Genomic DNA, 19,268 nt, shown 5'->3' with positions numbered 1-19,268 from the left:
AGTGCAACGGACAGGCTCTAATGGGAACACTTACAGGTTTGGGAGAGCCTACAGAGATGTGGAAGTATTAAGCATTTCTTTCTACTTAGTCTGGGGGAGATTTATTTTTCATCTCATTTGGAACCTATAACCAGCTGGGATTAAAAGATGGCTGGTTCCTTAGGACTTCACATGTGATGCAGAATCTCCCTCTAGGGTGAAAAGAAAAAGCCATACGAGGGTTTTTCTCTCAGCTGTTTTAATTCTCTTCAAGCTCCCACTCAACATACGAGCTCTTAGCTCAAAGGAGTGAGTATGTTTTTTAAAAAAAGAAATATATAATTGGAATTTATTTTTCTTAGTTTTAAAGGCAAAACAGCCAAAATATTTTAGAACAGGAAAAATGAAAGATGAATTTATACGTACTGTACTTATTATCAACCAAATGATAAACAGAGACCATTTAGATGTGCAGTGATTATAGCTTCAGAATATCTCCTAGATTTTGCTATAGGTGCAGATCCCATTAGGTATTCCTCAATTACATTTTGGAGAAATAAAAAGCTCACATACATGCTCTACCTAACAGTATATGGGAGTTCTGTGATGAATGGCATCCTCCAGTGTTTCCTCTCTCCAATCCTCATTTCTCCCCCCCCCATAAAAGTTTAATTTAATGTTTATAGGAACACAGTTCCTAATTTACTTTTGGCTTGATTCAGATTTAGATGTGGAAGCTCTCAGTGAAGAAAGTCTATGCCTCTTAGCTATTTGCTCTTGCCATTTTTCCTTTGCCTTCTACATTCTTTTAGCCAGAAGCTTGTTCTTTGGGGTACACTGCTTCTTTAGAGCAATACTCCTGCTTTAGGACATACGCCTGCTCTGTTGTAGGACCCTAGGAGTTACCAAGCACTGAATCTTGGCTGCTTTGGTCCTTGGCTTCTTGCCTTCCTTGTTCAATGGTTTTCTCACAACATACTGATGGACGTCATCTTCTTTGGAGAGATTGGACAGCTTTTGGATTTTGCTAGCCCTCTTGGAACCAAGCCGGCAAGGCACAGTGGTGTCAGTCAGTCCAGAAATACCTTCCTCACCTTTCTTTACAATGACTAAATTCAAGACGCTTAAATTGGCATCAACAATGCAACCCCGAACAGATTTGCGTTTCCTTTCTCCAGTTCTTCTAGTGTGGCCTTTACTGAGAAGCAGGCGGACACGTCCATGAGTCAGGACCCCCTGTTTCATGAGGAAGCCTTGTTTGTCATTGCCTCCACTGATTGCGGACAACATATCCCTTCCACTCCTCGCCAAGAGCATCCAGAGACTTCTGTGGTCATGCACTTCTTGCAGAAGGTGTGCAGCTTGCGCTCATCGTCAACTTCGATTAGTTTCTGGCAGCCGGTGGCTGGGAAGATGTTCCGCTTCATGGCGCCGGCACAGCTCACCTCGGATCTGCCGCGGGAAAGAACTCCAATCCTCATTTCAAAGTTAATTCATTCAATAGGAGAACCAATAAAATACCTTTCAAACTTTCTGCTTGAACTTGGGTATCTATAGAAAGAACTTCAAAGGTTGTTATCTGACACTTACTTATCTAGGAGTAAAACCCATTAACCTAAACTGGACTGCCTTCTACATAAACATTTGTAGAACTGGGCTGCATTTCTGAAACTGCTGCATGGAACTATAGGGGCCCAACCTCCATCCAAGCAAAGGCTAAGGAAGAGACAGATAGGCAAGCATTCCTGCAAATAAGACTCATTCAGCTCAATGGGATTTACCTATAACATAAAAAGATCCCTAGTGGATCAGACTAGTGATCTGATCCACCATCCTGTTTCCCACAGAGACCGTCCAGATGCCTCCAATTGTATGGAACAGCTGCACTGGATTTTGCTGGAAAAGACATGCCCCGAAGAGTTGCATGCTCCTAGTCTCTAGGAACTCTTTCCAGATTAACATTATTAAGGAAGGCCTAAAGTATCTTTCACATAAATACTTTGTTCTGCAAACAGTCCTTAGGATGTTCATGTGATATTTCTCCATCCAGAAAGAAAGTACCTTTCCACCATTTATCATTTTCTCTGTGAGAACCCCCTGAAAATTCACGGAAGAACCCGAGGGTTCCTTGTGACAAATGAAAGCCACAGCTATGGTGAAATCCATGCATTCCTTGGCTCTTCATCATCATTTCTCAGGCAGTAAACATCCCAGGGAGTGGTGCCACTGGGTGGGACTTTGGGGGCAGAAGCAGTGGACACTGGTCCATTAGAACAAATGGGGTGCTTCCCCACCAAGCTCCAGGGGGGAGTACCCTGTGCAAGGCCAAGATTTGGCACCCACCCACCTGCCTCTCGCCTTCTATTCTGCTCAATTCACTACATCATAGCTGTGATGTCCTGTGGCACCTCCTAGTCTTTTTGCCCAGTGTGGCAGAACTGGGCACAATGCCCTAAATCCACCTCTGCAAGCTCTGACCTCAGGCAGGACCCACCTGCCTGTTTCCTTACTTGCATCCAGTCCATGGGGTGGCCCTGGCAGTGAGCCTTAGTCTCAGTGCTGCCTTTGTAGAATACAACATAGAGGACAATAGAGAGAGAACCCAAATCAGTTGGTGTTGCCCATCATTGACTCTGGTTCCACCTGCTGTTGTTCTTCCTGCCTCCTGCCCTATCAATCCCAGTGGAAACCATCCTCTACTGGGCAGAAATCTGGGGTCCCACTCAACTGAATAAACAGAAGCAATCCCAAAAATGAGCAAGGCAAAGCCCGTTTACTACAAATTTGAAGTAAATGAACCCATTTGAACCCATTAAAATCTGAGACCATTAGGTCCAGAGTATACAATTACCCAAGTGCACCACCGATCTCAGAGGAGACAAGGAGCAAGAGGAAATGTCTAGGTTTACCATCCACACGGGCATGGCTAACCATGCACTTTTAAGTTATAACTTGAATGGAAAAGGCAATTGGAATAGTTCAAAACAAGAAGCAATAACATAGTTTTCACACTGACTGCTTGAACTGTGGAATCTTGACTGTGGAAAAAGGTACATGCTTCATTGTTCTGAAGTGCAGAAACCAGAAATGTGACAAGATCAGGAGTTCATGTGCTAACCCAACATAACTTGGCATTTCCTTGGCGCTGTCAGATAAAGAATCAGTGTTTCACGAACCACAGCTGCTTGCATGTTCCTGATATATTGGGGTTGGTTTTCAGTCACTCCATTCAAGTGAAACCTTTCCGGACAGCATTCAAGTTTCTCAGCACAGCACAGCACAGATCTTTGTAAAATGTTAACCATCTCGACCACAAAGAAAAGATCCTGTGTTGTGGTTTTGTTTGTGTGCTTTTTAATGCTAGCTCTGAGGCCTCCCCCCCCCCCAAGTCTAACACACACATGTAGAATAACAAGCTTATCTCCTGGTAAATTATCAAACCCCAGACCGTAAATCTAGCCCCCTGATTTCTAGATGAGCTCCCAAATGTGAACTAACTAGCAAAACATTTTGCTATTAGCTTTTACTAACTTCGACTAGCCTGTTTCTGTGCCAGCATCCTGACAAACAGAAATTTAGCAGATGATCTTTTATTGACATGTGATGTGGGAAATTTCACCAGTTAAATGTCTTTATGTTGGGTTGTTGCTAAAGATCTAAGAGAAGGGACTACAAAATTACGTGAGCTAAAGCTGAAATGAGAGATACTGAACATTCTGTCCAATTGGAAACTAACCCCTCTTGCCTAAAAAAACCCCCAGTTTTTTGTGTGGTGTAAGTGGTTAGAGTGCTGAAGATACCTGGGAGACCTGGGTTCAATTCACACTCAGCCACAAAGCTCATTGGGTGACCTTGGGCCACTTGCTCACTCTCAGCCTCCCCTACCTCACAGGGTCGTTGTTAGGATAAAATGGAGAGGAGGAGAACTATGTATACCACCTTGAGCTCCTTGGAGGAAAAGTGAGATAGAAATGTAATCAATAACCACATAGATAAATAAAAGCAGTGTGTGTTAACTCAGTGCTTAAGGAACTGTATTCTGTGCATGCTTTGATGTAATCTTTAGGAAATGCTTCTTTAACAACAGAGCCCTTATACCAACACCAACCTACTGGATTCAGTCCTGATACAAAATTCAGCCAAAAAATTATTATGACTGTGCGGCTTTCATTCCTTTCTTTCTGTTCAGATGAGCTCAGAGTGGGTGACAATTCTGATCCACACCATGACAGGGCAACATCTTAAAGACACACACACCCCTCCAAATTCTGTGCCGCCATTCCAACCTATGGTGGCTAATTATTATTATTAAATTAAGCACGCTGGGGCAAACAAGTTTGATTCCATGAGTAACCTTTGATCATGGGAATTGCAACTGCTGGGGAGCTGTGCCTCCTTGGCCCCTTTCCAAAGAACCATAAAACAGCCAAGTCCCCCCCCCCCACCCCAAAAAAGACAACCATATCTGCACCATACATTTAAAGCACTATGATATCACTCTTAACAGTCATGACTTCCCTCAGGCATCCTGGGAACTGTAGTTTGTTGAGGGTGCTGACAGTTATTAGGAAACCCCCTATGCCCCTCACAGAGCTACAATTCCCAGAATGACTTATCAGGCCATCTTCCCAGAGGATTCTGGGAATTGTAGCTCTAGGAGTCCCTGAAGAACTTTCAGCACCCTTAATAAACTACAGTCCCTGGGTAGGGACGAGCTATGGCAAAGTCACTGCCTGGTTGGTGCCTGCTGTTGTATATAAAAGGAACAGGTATAATAGTGCTTTAAATGTATGGTGTGGCTATGGCCTGCATCACTATTGCCTCATAGTGAAAGGGATATGGATAGCCTTGCACCAAGGGATAGCCTCATTGCAAGGAGGGGATTCCACAGTTTTACAGACCACTGCCAGAGATAAGGCAAATAAAATAAAGTTAAAAGAGAAAATGGAAAAAGAAAAGGGAAGTTCTAAGTGGCTGGCATTTTCAACTCCACAAAATAGGTACTTGCAGTCTTATTGCAGGAATGGGGAGCATGGGGCACTCAATTTTTGTTGGACTACACCTCAGTTGGTTAGAGCATGGTGCTGATAATGCCAAGGTTGCAGGTTCGATCCACGTTTGGGACAGCTGCAGATTCCTACATTGCAGGGGGTTGGACTAGATGATCCTCAGCATCCCTTCCAACTCTACAGTTCTTTGATTCTATTATCCCTGGCCACAAGCTATGGAGGCTGCAATCTGTTTGGACTGTTTGGAGGGTCACAAATTCCCTATATAGCACTTGCAGAACCACAAACATGGACCAGTGTTGTCAACAATAATCTTGATTGCTTTAGGCAGCCCTGAGTAGGGGGAGGGGGCAGAGGAAAAACTGTACTTCCTTAGTAAATCAACTCTATAGTTTGGATGCTGTGGGAACAGGATTTCCTACAAAGGGAGGCAATGATTTGGAGAATATTATCTGGATTCCTCACAACAAATGACAAGGCATTTCCTGAGCCCAATCTATCTATCTATCTATCTATCTATCTATATATATATATATATATACGAGTAGATTTGACAGTATAAAATGCTGGACTGCCTCTCTTTGTGCAAACTCCCTGTATGTATCACTGCAGAATCTACATGCCTGCAGACTCAGGGTGCCAATCAAATTTGACAACAAACTATCACTTACGAAGTAGATATCCAACTGTGACAGGAACACTTCCCTCACAGTGTCAGTAGTAAAGCAACACTTAAATGCTAGTGCTAACATACTTTGTGAAAACAATTTTTGAGCAATATGGGCTCATAATCTCTAATTGCTTTTTGTATTTGCTTTCATTTAAAGATAATGTGCAGCTCAGTAAGAACTAGCGTGTCTCCCTTCTTCTGAAACGATTCACTCTGCATGGTGCAGAGGTCAAATCTTGCATATTCTCATTCACTGGTTCAGAGCTATGGCAAAACCATTTTGATGAACTCTGACCATGTTTTGATTGGTCCCATAAGAAGTTGCCTTATATAAAGCCTTCATACTAAGTATGGTCACCCACAGGTCACCATTTATGACAAACTAATAGTCTAGCTCGTGCAAAATGGTAGAATGCATGCTAGGTAACATCTAACAGCAGTGAACAGGTCAATATAAAGAAATCAGAGCTGTTGATGTAGAAATGTGGCCCATGCAGTGCAATCAAAGCTACTTTACCCAGAATCAAGTCCTACTTCCTAATGTGTGCTTACAGAATTGCAACATTAATGTGAAATCTAAGCATGGTTATTGAGAACAGGACTGACTTCCATGTGGTATGCATAAGATTGCACCCTTTATCTACTCCTTGATTCATTGATGCTAGGGTAAGTCCCATTCGGACTTGTGTTGCCCAGATGAAATTTATTTTTTGTAAAATCTGGTTTTATAACTGCCGTAAAACAGATAGTTGAAAGCCAGAAAACACTTGTGCTGTTGGTTCCACTTGCAAGAAGGGTAGAGTCCAATTATGCTATTTATCATGTCTACAGCATCTTTCAGTGTATAGACTGGGATTTTTTTATTCCATTTACTCTCACAATCCTGAGACACAGGTTAAGCTGAGAGAGCAATTTCTTCAAGGCCACTCAGCCAACAAGCTTCATGGATGAGTGGGGATTTATTTTTCAACTTAATTTAGCAGCATTTGTGTCCAACAATGTTCCTTTCCTTTAACCCTGCCTGTCAGTTAAGAGCCCTTGAAGTATTGGCAAGAGTCATGGGCTTCACTCCTATGAACACAGTTGGCCTTAGTTTTCAGTAAACATGCATAGTATCAAGGCTGCAATTCTATGCATACACTTACAGAGTCTTAATGAACACAGTGGAACTTTTATTTGAGTAAACATGGATAGGATGTGGCTGCATTCTTCAACTAGTTTTCTAAGGGACAAGTCTCAGTGAACTCACTAGAACTTACTTCTGGGAAATATGCATAGGATCAGGCAATAGTATAGTGACCATCACCTTAAGAATATTTTTGTTGTTGTTGGCATCCATCTGTTTTGAGAGACAATGGAGTGCGCCTGGGGGGGGGGAGGCAAACTGCTGGAGAATTACAGCACCTGTGGCTGCAGAAACCAGTCATTCAAAACTGCTGCCTCCCACATTGTTTTTGCTGTGTTAAAGGTAAAGGGACCCCTGACCGTTAGGTCCAGTCACAGACAACTCTGGGGTTATGGCGCTAATCTTGCTTTATTGGCCGAGGGAGCCGGCGTATAGCTTCCTGGTTATGTGGCCAGCATGACTAAGCTGCTTCTGGCAAACCAGAGCAGCGCACGGAAATGCCATTTACCTTCCCATCCAAGTGGTACCTGTTTATCTACTTGCACTTGGAGCAGGGACCAAGCAACAGGAGCTCATCCCGTCACGGGGATTTGAACCGCCGACCTTCTGATCGGCAAGCCCTAGGCTCTGTGGTTTAACCCACAGCGTCACCTTTTGCTGTGTTAGCAGCACCGAAATGACCTCTCTCTGGAGCGCAAGACTGGGCAGTGTGTTATGAGATCCTGAGCTGCCCAGACCCCCCTCTTGGCCTTACTTGGTCCAGAGGAAAGCAGAGCAATACATTTGGCACCATCTGGGCTGCCGGAGTTGCTGGAAAGGGGCATACAAGGTGCCATGGATGTAGCCAGGATTTATGTTGGGTAGATGCTTTCTGTTGGGTGGCAGAAGCTCAGTTAAGTATTTTTATTGATTTACTTGATTTAGGGAGGGCAGCTCCCCCCCCCAGCTATGCCCATGCAAGGTGCCATCCAACCGTCTTAGGGACTCCAGTCCGGATTTCTGCAGGGTTTACTCCTTAGTCTTTTCTTCTCCCAAAGATGTCCCACAAAGCGGGATTTTTCTTTGGGGTTTACTCCTGAAGCATTTCTCATAGCTGCAAGCCAGTGGAGATTCAGGATTAGAGTTTTCATTCTCCTATATTACTACTATTATTATTAGATGGGTCACCTTCCCAGGTTGAACTTCCCTCTACAGCATGTCTAGTAACCACCTTCTTGACCATTTGATGGTCTATTGGTTTCACCCACTCACTAGGAAACACATAAAGCATGGGTAGATCCTTCAGGACCATGTATTTAGCCTCTTAAAACTGACTAGATACCCCAGCCCGGAGGCTAATGTTGAAAACAAAACAAAACAGCTTCTTATGGCAGCTGCTTTAAACAGCTGGATGAGCCAAGCAGCAATCCAACAGGTGTAGTTTAGGTTAACTAGAAATGAAGAGATGGTTAAACTTCACCTGCTGACTTGTCATGCAGCTGCTAAAGCTATATAGAGCTTGGGGGGGGGGGACAGAGAGGGGAAGAGAGAGAAGGCAGCCTAGCAGCCAAAATCTTTGTGACTTGTGCTTGGTACCATCTCAAGATGTTGCACACAGCTTACAATTTACTTAACCCATTATCCCAAGAGTGCTTCTAGTAGGGAAGGCAAGCTGTATACAGCTGCAATTCTGGGCACACTTACTTAGGAATAAACGACCATGGATGTGCCTTACCGAGGAGTAAATGGGTCTTACACCTGAGTAACCATTACTCAGGATTAGGTGGCGAAAACATAAAGAACATACCATACACATCACCACCTCAGCGATCTCCAAGCTGCACCTTTCCGGGAGACACACGAATATCCCTTTTTCTCGCCAGAAAAGCGCTTGGTAGAACCGCGAAAACAAAGCAATCGGACGAATTAGGCAATTCAGCACGTTCTCTTTCTACTTCATGCCTATGCAAAGCGAGCCTGGGATTCCCCCTTCTGCCGGTGCCTGTGTCAAAAAAAATAAAATAAAACGTGAGGAAACACACACATCTCGCTTCTCCCCACCCCCTGCCCGGCTGTTCCTTTCCATTTCTCCTCCCAAATCCACGCGCGCACCCCGCTCCCCTCTCTGTCTGCAAAAGCAAGCTGCAAAAGAGCCCGAGAGGAGCGTGGCCGCAGCCGAGGTCGAGAGACATAGGGCGGTTGTTTCCTCAGGCTCACGCAGCCGATGTCGAGCTGCCCTCATCCGCCGGACTGCTTTCCCATGCTCGAGCAGCAGGAGGCGCTGGCGGGCCCCTCTCCGCTGGGCTATGGGCTCCCGGCCGAAATGAGTCTCTCATTCCCTCTGCCGAAGCGCTAAGAACCGGAGGGTTGGACGCGCGCGCTCGGCTCCTCCCTTCGCCACTCGCCGATCGGCAAAGTAACTCTCGTGGACTAAGTGCAGCCGCCGACGCCAAGTGCAGGCGCGCCTGGCTGGGGATTGCCACTGGAAGGCGGGGAGGGAGCACTCCGGCGCAGACGCCGCCGAGAAGAAAGGCGACCCTGTTGCTGTTCCGGGCTCTCCGTCACCCCCCTCGCCCCCGCCCCCGTTTCATCCAGGCAACAGGAGGATCCGGACTGGCCAGGAAGACGAGCTTTCCTCGCGGCTTCGGGAGAGAGCGCCCGAGTTGAGTGCGAGACTCCTCGCAAAAGTTCTCCAAAGTCAGCATGGCCCCGGCGGTTGGAGCCGTTGGCTTGCTGGCGGCGCTCGCCTCCCTCGTCGCCCCCTCGGCTGCCCTGCTTGGAGTGGCCCGTGGACAGTTCTCGGCAGGTAAGCGGCTACCTCGCGGGAAGGCGTCCCGTTTCTTCTTCTACGAGGGAGGAGGACCGCCTCTCGGAGGCTTCTCCCGCTCAGGCTTGTGTGTGTACCTTTTTTTTGACTCGCGTCGGGGCTTGGAGGGGAAGAGAGAGACCGAGGAGGAGGAGGAGGAGGTTGCGCTCGAGCAAGGTCCCAGCGACCCGATGGCTTCTTTCTCTGGAGAGCCCGCTTGAGCGCAGCTTTCCAAAAGGAGAACGTGGACCAGTCCCCTTCCTCAGTCGGCGAGACCCTCTGGAGCCCAGGAACGTTCCGCTTTGGAACGTTGGGACATGGTCTTATTTGCTTTTGGAACGTTTGGAACCGCTGTTCTTGCGGGCCCCCCCCCATTAAAATATGGGGAAAGCCCCTCTTTTCCCGCTTCGCGATGAGTGACAGACGACAGTAGGGGTGCCCTTTGTGCAAAATAGCTCTAGTTTCGCACCTTCAAGGCAGGCCGGGTGGGGTGGGGAGCTATTAAAACGAGACTTCCAAGCTGCACACTTCGAGCTTCTCACGCTAATCCTCGCCTCCCCCCTCTGCCTCTCTTCTGGTCAGTTTCCCAGGTAGCGTTTGCACAGCGTTGGCTGAGCTTCCATTGTGGAACCTTCTCTGCCCTTTCTCTTCTTTGTTAATAGAGAAAGAGAACGTGTTTTCCTTTCGCCTTCTGCGGACAGTTTTCTGCACAAGGATGGAACGAAAAGCAACCACCTTCAGACGACTTTTACATTTTTAAGTTTCTCCCATATTGGGAGTCGGCTGCTACTTTCTGCCTAAGGTGGAAAGAAGCCAGTCGGTTTATGGGTGAAAAGTTCACATGCCTCTGAATCGCGGCGGGGGGTGGGAGAGAGGGTAGGTATAGTTACCCGGCTTATAACCGATTCACCTTGTTTCTGTTCTTTGCCCCCTCCCACCCCAGCAGACCCTTCCCCTTTCTAAGGAGAGGGAAAGCAGTCGTGAAAGAGTTAATGCATTACAGCTGCTCTCCGGGTTTCCGAAAGCAAACAAGCTGCGCCCAGCAGCGACAGGCCGAGCCCTCCTTTCTTCTGTTGACTTTTGTGTCGGGCTAACTTTTGGCAGCGGGGCCGATCCTGGCTGCCTAATCAGGCAGCCAGAGACTGTACCTGGCCGGAACTGCTGGGGACGCGCAGACTCCACTCCCCGGACGTAAATAACTTTGTGTGTTGCAAGCGCCTTTTACGCTTTTTCTAGCCGAGGCTTTGTTTCTGGAAAGGTGGTGATTAAGGGCCTTAGGAAGTCATCTGAAGGTTTTTGCAGAACTGGAAAAAAAAGCAAGTTGACAGCAACAAAGCGAAATGCAGAAAGTCCCAACAAACCTGCTTGCCCAGTTCAAAGGACGCGCAGACACATCCGAGAGGAAGGGCTGCCTTTAACCATTTCCTTCGGCTTCCAGGGAGAAAGCTACTGTTCAGCCTGTAGCGAAAGCGATGCACATAGTTCCCCAGTTAGAATTAGTTTTATTGTCTACATTTCTTTGGACCCTTTCGGTTGTCACCAGCAATGTTTGATCTGCATGCAGGCAAGCAGGATGTCCTAATCCATTTCTGCTGTGTGCATTGTTAGCTTTAGAGAGGAGCAGCAACTTTAAGGTTGCAATACTTTGCACACATTTATGTGGAAATAAATCCATGGGATTACTTCTGACTGGGTTGTGCTGTAAAAGACTGGTCTTGAAAGGGATATATTTTATGCAAAAAGCTATTACAAGCTCAGCTTTCAAAGGCAGTCTTATTTTTTTCTGCCCTCCCTCCTCTATTTTGGCAGGACTTTTTGTAAATTGATTGAATGTTTTGGGTTGGAAGACTTCTGGGATTAGAACTGTCCCTATTTGCCCAAGTTGGAAGTCTATTTTTATTGTAGGTGATACATTTCACAAATGCAAATGAAAAGTGTGGGTGTTTGATACACATCTTGTCCGTGTTTTCAGAGCATCTGATCTGTCTTCCTTAGAAATCAAAACTTTTCTGCTTCTTGTGCCCTTGGGCGTGGAAAGCAGAAGAAGTGGGGCTGGGTTTCACATCTGTTTACATGTTGCACACGCCTCCTACACAAAAACACTTTGTCTTTATGCCTGTGTCTTGCCATAGCAAGTTCAAATGTGTGGTTTGGTTGTCACAATCTGACTCCTGATGCTGTTAAATCTGTGGTCTCTCTGTGTGACTCTTGCTGCCAAAAACTTGCTTATGCTGCTTCATAGTAGTCTCTTCTCCCCTCTCCCTGCTCCCCTCCCCAAGGGAGGAAGTAATAACTGTGTATTCAACACTTCTGAATTACATCAAGGCTTAAAATGTAGAGTAATTGCCTAAGGGCTGCATCAGTATCCTGGAACTTTACTGGGAAAGAAACTAAGATAAGGATTCTTATTCGCAGATAACCTGCAGTGGTGCAGGTATGAAACGCAGTCAGATGGTCTGTGAATTGTCTTGACGCAATTTTGGTATTTTGTCAGAAATGTTAAGCAATATATAAATTTCCTAAATAAAATAAATAAATGAACAAGTTATAGCCTAACAGTCTTAAAGTGGTGTGTTTAAGGTGCATTTAAGCTCCTCCTTCAACTTTGTGGTGATCAAGCTGGAGCACCTGTCCATCAGATACATGCTTGTGCTCTTAAGTTGAAAGGAAGCAGCCATCCGTTGGTTAATAGGAAACAGCCACAGACTGCATTTATTACATTTGTATTTCATCTTTCCCTGAGGAAACTCGGTGGTGTACATGGTTCCCTCCTCCCCATGTTATCCTCACAACAAACCTGACCTGTGAGGTGGGTCGTTGTGAGAGAGGGTGGCTGGCCAAGATCACTCAGTGTGTTTTGTGGTTTAGCTGGGATTTGAACCTCTCCCACATTACACCACATTCACAGCCATGGATAGCCCAAAAGTAGTTTCTTTTCAGTAATCTTATTGAATCCTCAGTGATCCTCTAGACTTCTGTGAATTTTCAGCTTGGCTAACACTACCTTCAATATGCTGTGTTCAAGGGTCTGCTATAGAGAAATCTTGGGCATAGCAAATTTACAGAAGTACGGTTTCTTTCCTGAAATAAAGGACAATAATAGCTTTTATTTATTTATAAAGTGATTTATATACCACTTTTCACATATGCAGAGAAGAAATATTACAATACTTTATTAATACTACGTAATGCTATTGCACACATTTGTCACCCAACTTTTACATCATAATTGGTTTCCATATCTCCTTTTGCCTGATTATATAAAGTTCATTGTAATTCCTGTCTACTGTTCTGTGTTAAAATTATCAGATACAGTGTAAATGCTGACTGTCTTGATCACCATTTAATTAACATCTTTAATAATCTTAGCCTACTAGCTGCGACTTCACTATCTCATTGATGTGCATCACCAGCATGTTAATTGAAATTTTTATTGTAGTCTCTAGTTTATTTCTTGAATCAGTTGTCAGTGTGGCTCGATGTATGTTAAGCTAGTGTTGATTTTTACAGTGGATTATGCAGCACACTGTGTTGACATCCGACCTAAATATGGTCCACAAATCTCTCTGAAAATGGCTCTCTGCCCAAGTGGCTTTCTGATAACTTCCGTCAAGTGTTTAGAATGAAAAGCCTTTGATAGATGGGGTGAAGGGGTAGAAGAGCAGGACATTGGATATATTAAGCCTGGAGAAGAGGAGACTGAGAGGAGATATGATAGCCATCTTCAAATATCTGAAGGGCTGTCACATGGAAGATGGAGCAAGCTTGTTTTCTGCTGCTCCAGAGGGCAGCACCCAACCCTAAGGGTCCAAATTACAAGAAATGAAATTCTGACTAAACAGTAGGAAGAACTTTCTGATGATAAGAGCAGTCCAGTAGTGGAATGGACTCCCTTGGAAGGTGGTGGACTTGCCTTCATTGGAGGTTGGGTGGTCATCTATCGGATTCTTTAGCTGTGATTCCTGCATTTCAGGGGGTTGGACTAGATGACCCTTTGAGTCTCTTTCAACTCCGCAATTCTGATTCTATGCTGAATAAGGTACTGGCAGGTTTGGGGGCTGAAGGCTGATGATAGTGCCTCATTCTGTGGAGGAGTGACTGTTGAGTGACCTTGGGCCAGTCACTGTCTCTTAGCCTAACCCTTCATCACGGGGCTGTTCTAAGGATTAAATATGGAAGGGGAGAACCATGGAAGCTGCCTGGTGAAATATGGGATCAGGGGTGAGAACTTGGACAACATTTTGGGGGGGGGCTGGCAGGTGAGCCCCATTCCGCAGAGCATGCACACCACTTTGTGGGGAGATCCAGCCCCCTCAAATATTTTATTGGGACTTGGTTCCTGTGCATGGGATATATATATTATATGATAAATATATTATCAGTCTTTCATATACAGTGGAGACATTACTAAGTGCTTCCTTTATACTTTGTGAGAATATAGAGAAATCTGCTGAGCAATTCTTTGCCTGTTTGGCGAGTGTGCCTCTATCACTTGACGCCGTTTCTTTCAATGTCTTTTCCTCATCCTGCCAACTTTCTGCACAGAGGTGAATATCACCCAGCTCTTGAGCTCATGTTATGTATGATGTTCACTTTCTTTGTTGTGTTAGCAAGTGGTCCACAATATGTGTGTGTTCCAAGGAGCCAATGGGAGTCAGAGGGCAGGCAGGAGTTAATAAGTGCCTCCTTGTTATGAGTGAAAGGTGAATACTGCTTCTCTGTAACATACCTCTCTTTTTTATTATTATTACATTTCGCTGCAACACTCCAGAGACAGGAATTCTCCAGAGGATATTCTTGGGTATTTCAAATCAGAGACAGTGAAACGAACATCCACAAGAAGTGTTTAAATAATCAGTTCACAGTTATGGGTGCAGTTCCAGCTTTGTCGAAATCAGCAAAAGTTCAGGCACTTGCTCACAAAATCTTTATTTATTTTTGTAAGTCACAAAGTAATGTTGTCCAGATAATAAATTGTGCTGTTTTTAACTGTTAAAACGTTGTGTAATTAGTCACAGTAGCAGAGAACTTGCAAAGGAATAATTCTATAATTTGTACAATTTCTTACCAGCTGTGTAATAGAACACTCTCCGCTGTACCAATAATGAATAATGATGTATGGTACTATTTTGATATCAAGGGTATCTTGCAGTGTTTTCAAAAGTCAGCAAATCCTAAAGCTAACCAGACACAAATGGGGCTTGTGGAATTTTGACAACTATACCGAAAACTGATTTATGGTTTTTTAAAACGTTTCTGGGAAAAGTGAGTGTAAGTTGAAACAATATGATCCAGTTCAGGAGGCTCAAAGCCTTATGTTTTAGAGACAAGTGCAGCTTTCTAAAGCAAGAAGATTTGGTTTTGCTTCATATATGCTTCCAGAAACACAAAACTTCTGCAAATTGACATCAGTGCTGATTTTGTAAGCTTGAGTAACATAAAGAATGATGTTGCTTTGATTGAAACTCAGTAGCAGGGGCAGGACGTACTAACATTATTTATCCCTGGGTTCCAACACCTTTAAATCAGGCAGGTAAAGGTAAAGGGACCCCTGACTGTTAAGTCCAGTCACGGATGAGTCTGGGGTTGCGGCGCTCATTTTCTGGGTCATGTGGCCAGCATGACAAAGCTGCTTCTGGTGAACCAGAGCAGCGCACAGAACCGCTGGAGCGGTACCTATATATCTACTTGCACTTTGACGTGCTTTCGAACTGCTAGGTTGGCAGGAGCAGGGACCGAGCAACGGGAGCTGACCCCATTGCAGGGATTTGAACCGCCGACCTTCTGATTGGCAAGCCCTAGGCTCTATGGTTTAACCCACAGCGTCACCCGAGTCCCTTAAATCAGGTACAAAACTGGAAATGAAGAGTTAAGTGCCACTCCTCACAACTATGGTGGAAACAGGCTTATGGCTTAATGGTCATTATTGTTGAATTAACTTGTCTCAACTGAAGGGTGCTGCATTCAGCTAATGAGCCTCCTTCACAGCTTATCTTTTGTATAAGTATTTCACAACAGCTGAGAACACAGATAACGAAAATGTAAATATAAGATATGGTGTTGAAAACTGGTGGCCCAAACTAGTTAAGATAACCAGTGTTCTCTACAAAATGCAGTGTTTGGGTCCTAAACAGAAGGAAGTTTTCACCAGGATACTCCTGAATCCTTTTCTCCTAGCTCCCCCCCTCTCCAAAAAAAAAAAAAAATTCCTCACCAAAAGCACCTCTGGAGACCTGAGCATCTCTTCTGAACAGTGTGGGTTTGGCCATTGGAGAGATGATGGAGAGGGGGGGATATGGCCCAACATTTATTTAGTCGCAATTTTTTGCCTACTTTTTGAGAAACTTCCTCCAAAAAGCTGTTTACAGCCCACAATAAAAAACTAACAATAAACCAGTGTAGAAAGTGAAAACAGAAATAGAATACAGTGGTACCTCAGTTCTTGAATGTAATCCGTTGCAGAAGACCGTTCCGAAACGTTCGAAAACCAAGGCGCAAAGGGCTGTCTACAAATCCAACTGAGAAAATAGAAAAAGGTGCAGCGGAAGCCATTCGATTTCCGAAGTGCATTTGAAAACGGAAGCATTACTTTCGACGTTCGGGTTCCGAAATGTTCATCAATGGAGACGTTTGAGAACTGAGGTACCAATGTATTAAATATAATAGGGATCATTAATGTGTTTTAAAAACCAACAAAGATTAACCCCAGGAGAAATGAAGGAGTAATTTGGAGAGCTTTGGGAGAAAATAATGGTTTTCAGCAAACACTGAAAACATAACAATGTTGCATCTTGTTTTACTTCTAAGGGAAGAGACTTCTAGGCAATTGGGAGCACGGCACTAAAAGCACAGGCTCAAGTCAGAGCTTTTCTTTGCCTTGTGGCACTATCAACAGATCTTCATCCACAGCTAAGTGACCAGGGTGGTGTATATGGAAAGAGGTGGCTTCTAAATCTAACAAGTACAACCATACTGGCTTTCTGGATTACTTCTCCTCTGGGCTAGCTATTTAAATCAAATAGGTAAATAAATATGAGAAATGCAAAAATATTGCTTAGAGAACGATCTGAAATACTTTCCTTAAAGCTTGAATTTGTTTTATTCTGGATTGTTTGATTTGATGTTTAAAGTGTTGCAAATCACTTTTTTCTTTAAAATATAAAGCAATATAGAAATGAAATTGTAATGGTTCTAGGGGTTGCTCGTGCGTAAGTTGTCGCCACTCCTGGCTAGGTTACCTGGGTGAACCCTTTCTGTCTGGACAGCCTCTCTCCCATGGCTGCCTCAATCGCTGGCAGGATCCATCAGTGGGCGTTTCTTGAACTTCTTCCAGCAAAGAAGTTCTTTGACGCCTAGTCTCCTCCTACTCTCCCTGCGTGGAAGTCTTCTGTGCAGGGAGGGTGTGGGCAGCGGAGGACCCGTGCTCTCCCCACTGGTCTCCGGCGAGGAGTCCTGGAGCCCCCTCGCCGATTCCCCCTTCTGCCCCCCTTCTCCACTGGTGCTACGCTGATTTCCTTCCCCAGCAGATGGGCTGCCTCTCTCCCTACTGGGACCCTCTCCGGCATCCCTCTGGAGCCTTCCCTCCGCCTCTGGCTCCGATGGCAGTTCCCTGACAGAAATTAATAATAATAATAATAATAATAATAATAATTAATAATAATAATAATATGATTGAGGGGGAAATCACAACTGGACATTCCATTGTGGTGACCGCAATTTAGTTTTAAGGAAATATTTGATGATTCACTCATATCTGATTTTCTAACACTGCTTTTAAGCAGTGTATTTAATGTATTCCAGTGAAAGAGTTAATTTTAAAAATTGCATTTTATTTTCATTTTTAAAAACCCAAGGCAGGTTTTTTTCGTCCTTACTTAACCACTCGACTTGAAGAGAGGGTTTGGATACTTGTGTGTATTGTTTTTGAAATTAATTTGAATTATATAAAGCCGTGTCACTTGAAGAGTCAAGCATTTCATGGAGTTGCTCCTTGACCATGCATTGCAATTAATGGCCATACACATTTTTCAAAAAGTGTTGATGGTATTCCTTAAAAGGAGTAATTTATCAGAAGCTGTTGGAAGACATTATAATTGGAAGCACACTTCTCTGTCCTCAATTTGCGTCTATTGACCCATCTGATCACAACAGCACATATAGATTGTGCTGGGTTCAGTTGATTTTTGTTGCCATTATAAAATAAATGCCTTGGTGTACATGCAGTATTTTTAAACAGTTAAGAAACTATCCAAACAAAGGCAAAATTGTGACTCAGCGATGGATTTTGCTATGGAAACAGCCACTGAAGTACATTTGCTGAGCAAACTAAATAACTGTTTCCTTAATTGAATGGTGCTTAACATCATTAAGAAAAATATGCACCTTGGAACATGTTTGGAAATTTCTTAGACAGTGATTTTCAGCATAATCTGTATACACTAGCTAATGGTGGCTGATAGAGAAGATATGAGTTTAGGATTTGGGAGACCCAGGTTCAAATCTCAACTCTGCCATGAAGCTCCCTAGGTGGCTTGGGCTAGTCAATATCTCTTAGCAGGGGGCCAGTCCACTGTCCCTCAGACCTTGGGGGGGCAGACTATATTTTGAAAAAAATATATGAACAAATTCCTATGCCCCACAAATAACCGAAATATTTATTTTAAATAAAAGCACACATTCTACTCATGTTAAAACACCAGGCAGGCCCCACAAATAACCCAGAGATGCATTTTAAATAAAAGGGCACATTCTACTCATGTAAAAACACGCTGATTGCCGGATCATCCATGGGCTGGATTGAGAAGGCGATTGGGCCACATCTGGCCCCCAGGCCTTAATTTGCCTACCCATGACTTAGCATAACCTATGTGCAGGGATTGTTGTGAGGATAAAATATGGGGGGGGGGAATAACCAGTTAGGCTACCTTGAGCTCCTTGAGGGAAAAAGCAGAATATAAATGAATTACCCATAATATTGCCCATGAGTTTGTGCACATTATTTTACCAAAAGCAACTTCAGGGCCTCTCAATGTTACATTTCTGTGTCTGTATCCAAGAGGTTTTTAAGTGTGTAGCTAAAATGTATCAGATTAAAAAATAATAGGGTGATTTACAACAAATGAAGTACATCTTTATTAAAAACATGCGAAATAACCACAAACCTCATTTTTAAACAAAAAACAGAAATCTACAGTTGGCCAAAGCCCTGTTTTCTTAGTGTACCTCACATTGGTCACTTTAGAATGTATGAAATTGCTCCCTCCCCAGGGAGCAGCAGCCTGGTTTGCTAGAAGAAGAATATGATCACACAAACATTCCCTTGTGCGTAGTCAGAGCTGTGACACAATGGCAGAGTAATTCATTCTTCAGCCATTCATGTGATACCTGGTTTCCAGTCCCATTGTGCTGAATCTCATTTGTAAGAGGAGAAAAGCGCACTGAAAAAGGGGTAGCACTTCCCAAACTATCAGGACTAATTTGCTTCAAAATAATTTCTCCTGTCGGTGGCATCCAGTTTATGTCCACCTGCGGACAGAAGACACCCCTGAACTAGGTGAAAGGCAGTTTTGGAGGATTCTCTCAAGCCCCCCAGTGTCTGTTGTGCCCCCAGGTCTGCTCAGGAGAGTTAGGCTGCAGCCTTTCTCAACCTGTGGGTCCCCAGATGTTTTGGGACTACAACTCCCATCACCGCTAGCTAGC

General features: G+C 44.3%; 1 protein-coding gene and 1 pseudogene across 8 annotated transcripts in view; one reads left to right on the top strand and one right to left on the bottom strand.

Moving 5' to 3' along the window:
- Positions 1 to 221: 221 nt before the first annotated feature.
- Positions 222 to 8,784, bottom strand: LOC128410524 (40S ribosomal protein S6-like; annotated as a pseudogene).
- Positions 8,785 to 9,061: 277 nt separating this feature from the next.
- PTPRK (protein tyrosine phosphatase receptor type K) overlaps positions 9,062 to 19,268 on the top strand; it is a 334,736-nt gene continuing 324,529 nt past the window's right edge. For 2 of the 8 annotated variants that reach the window (XM_053381865.1, XM_053381864.1), the window contains exon 1: positions 9,062 to 9,569. In XM_053381865.1, the coding sequence (XP_053237840.1) occupies positions 9,467 to 9,569 (103 nt within the window). In that variant the 5' untranslated portion in view covers positions 9,062 to 9,466. The remainder of the gene's footprint in view (positions 9,570 to 19,268) is intronic. The other 6 variants (XM_053381871.1, XM_053381870.1, XM_053381866.1 and 3 more) reach the window with 5 other exon arrangements.

The sequence above is a fragment of the Podarcis raffonei genome, chromosome 3, assembly GCF_027172205.1.
Source record: "Podarcis raffonei isolate rPodRaf1 chromosome 3, rPodRaf1.pri, whole genome shotgun sequence".
Lineage (NCBI taxonomy): Eukaryota > Metazoa > Chordata > Lepidosauria > Squamata > Lacertidae > Podarcis > Podarcis raffonei.
This window is presented reverse-complemented; position numbering and strand designations above follow the sequence as displayed.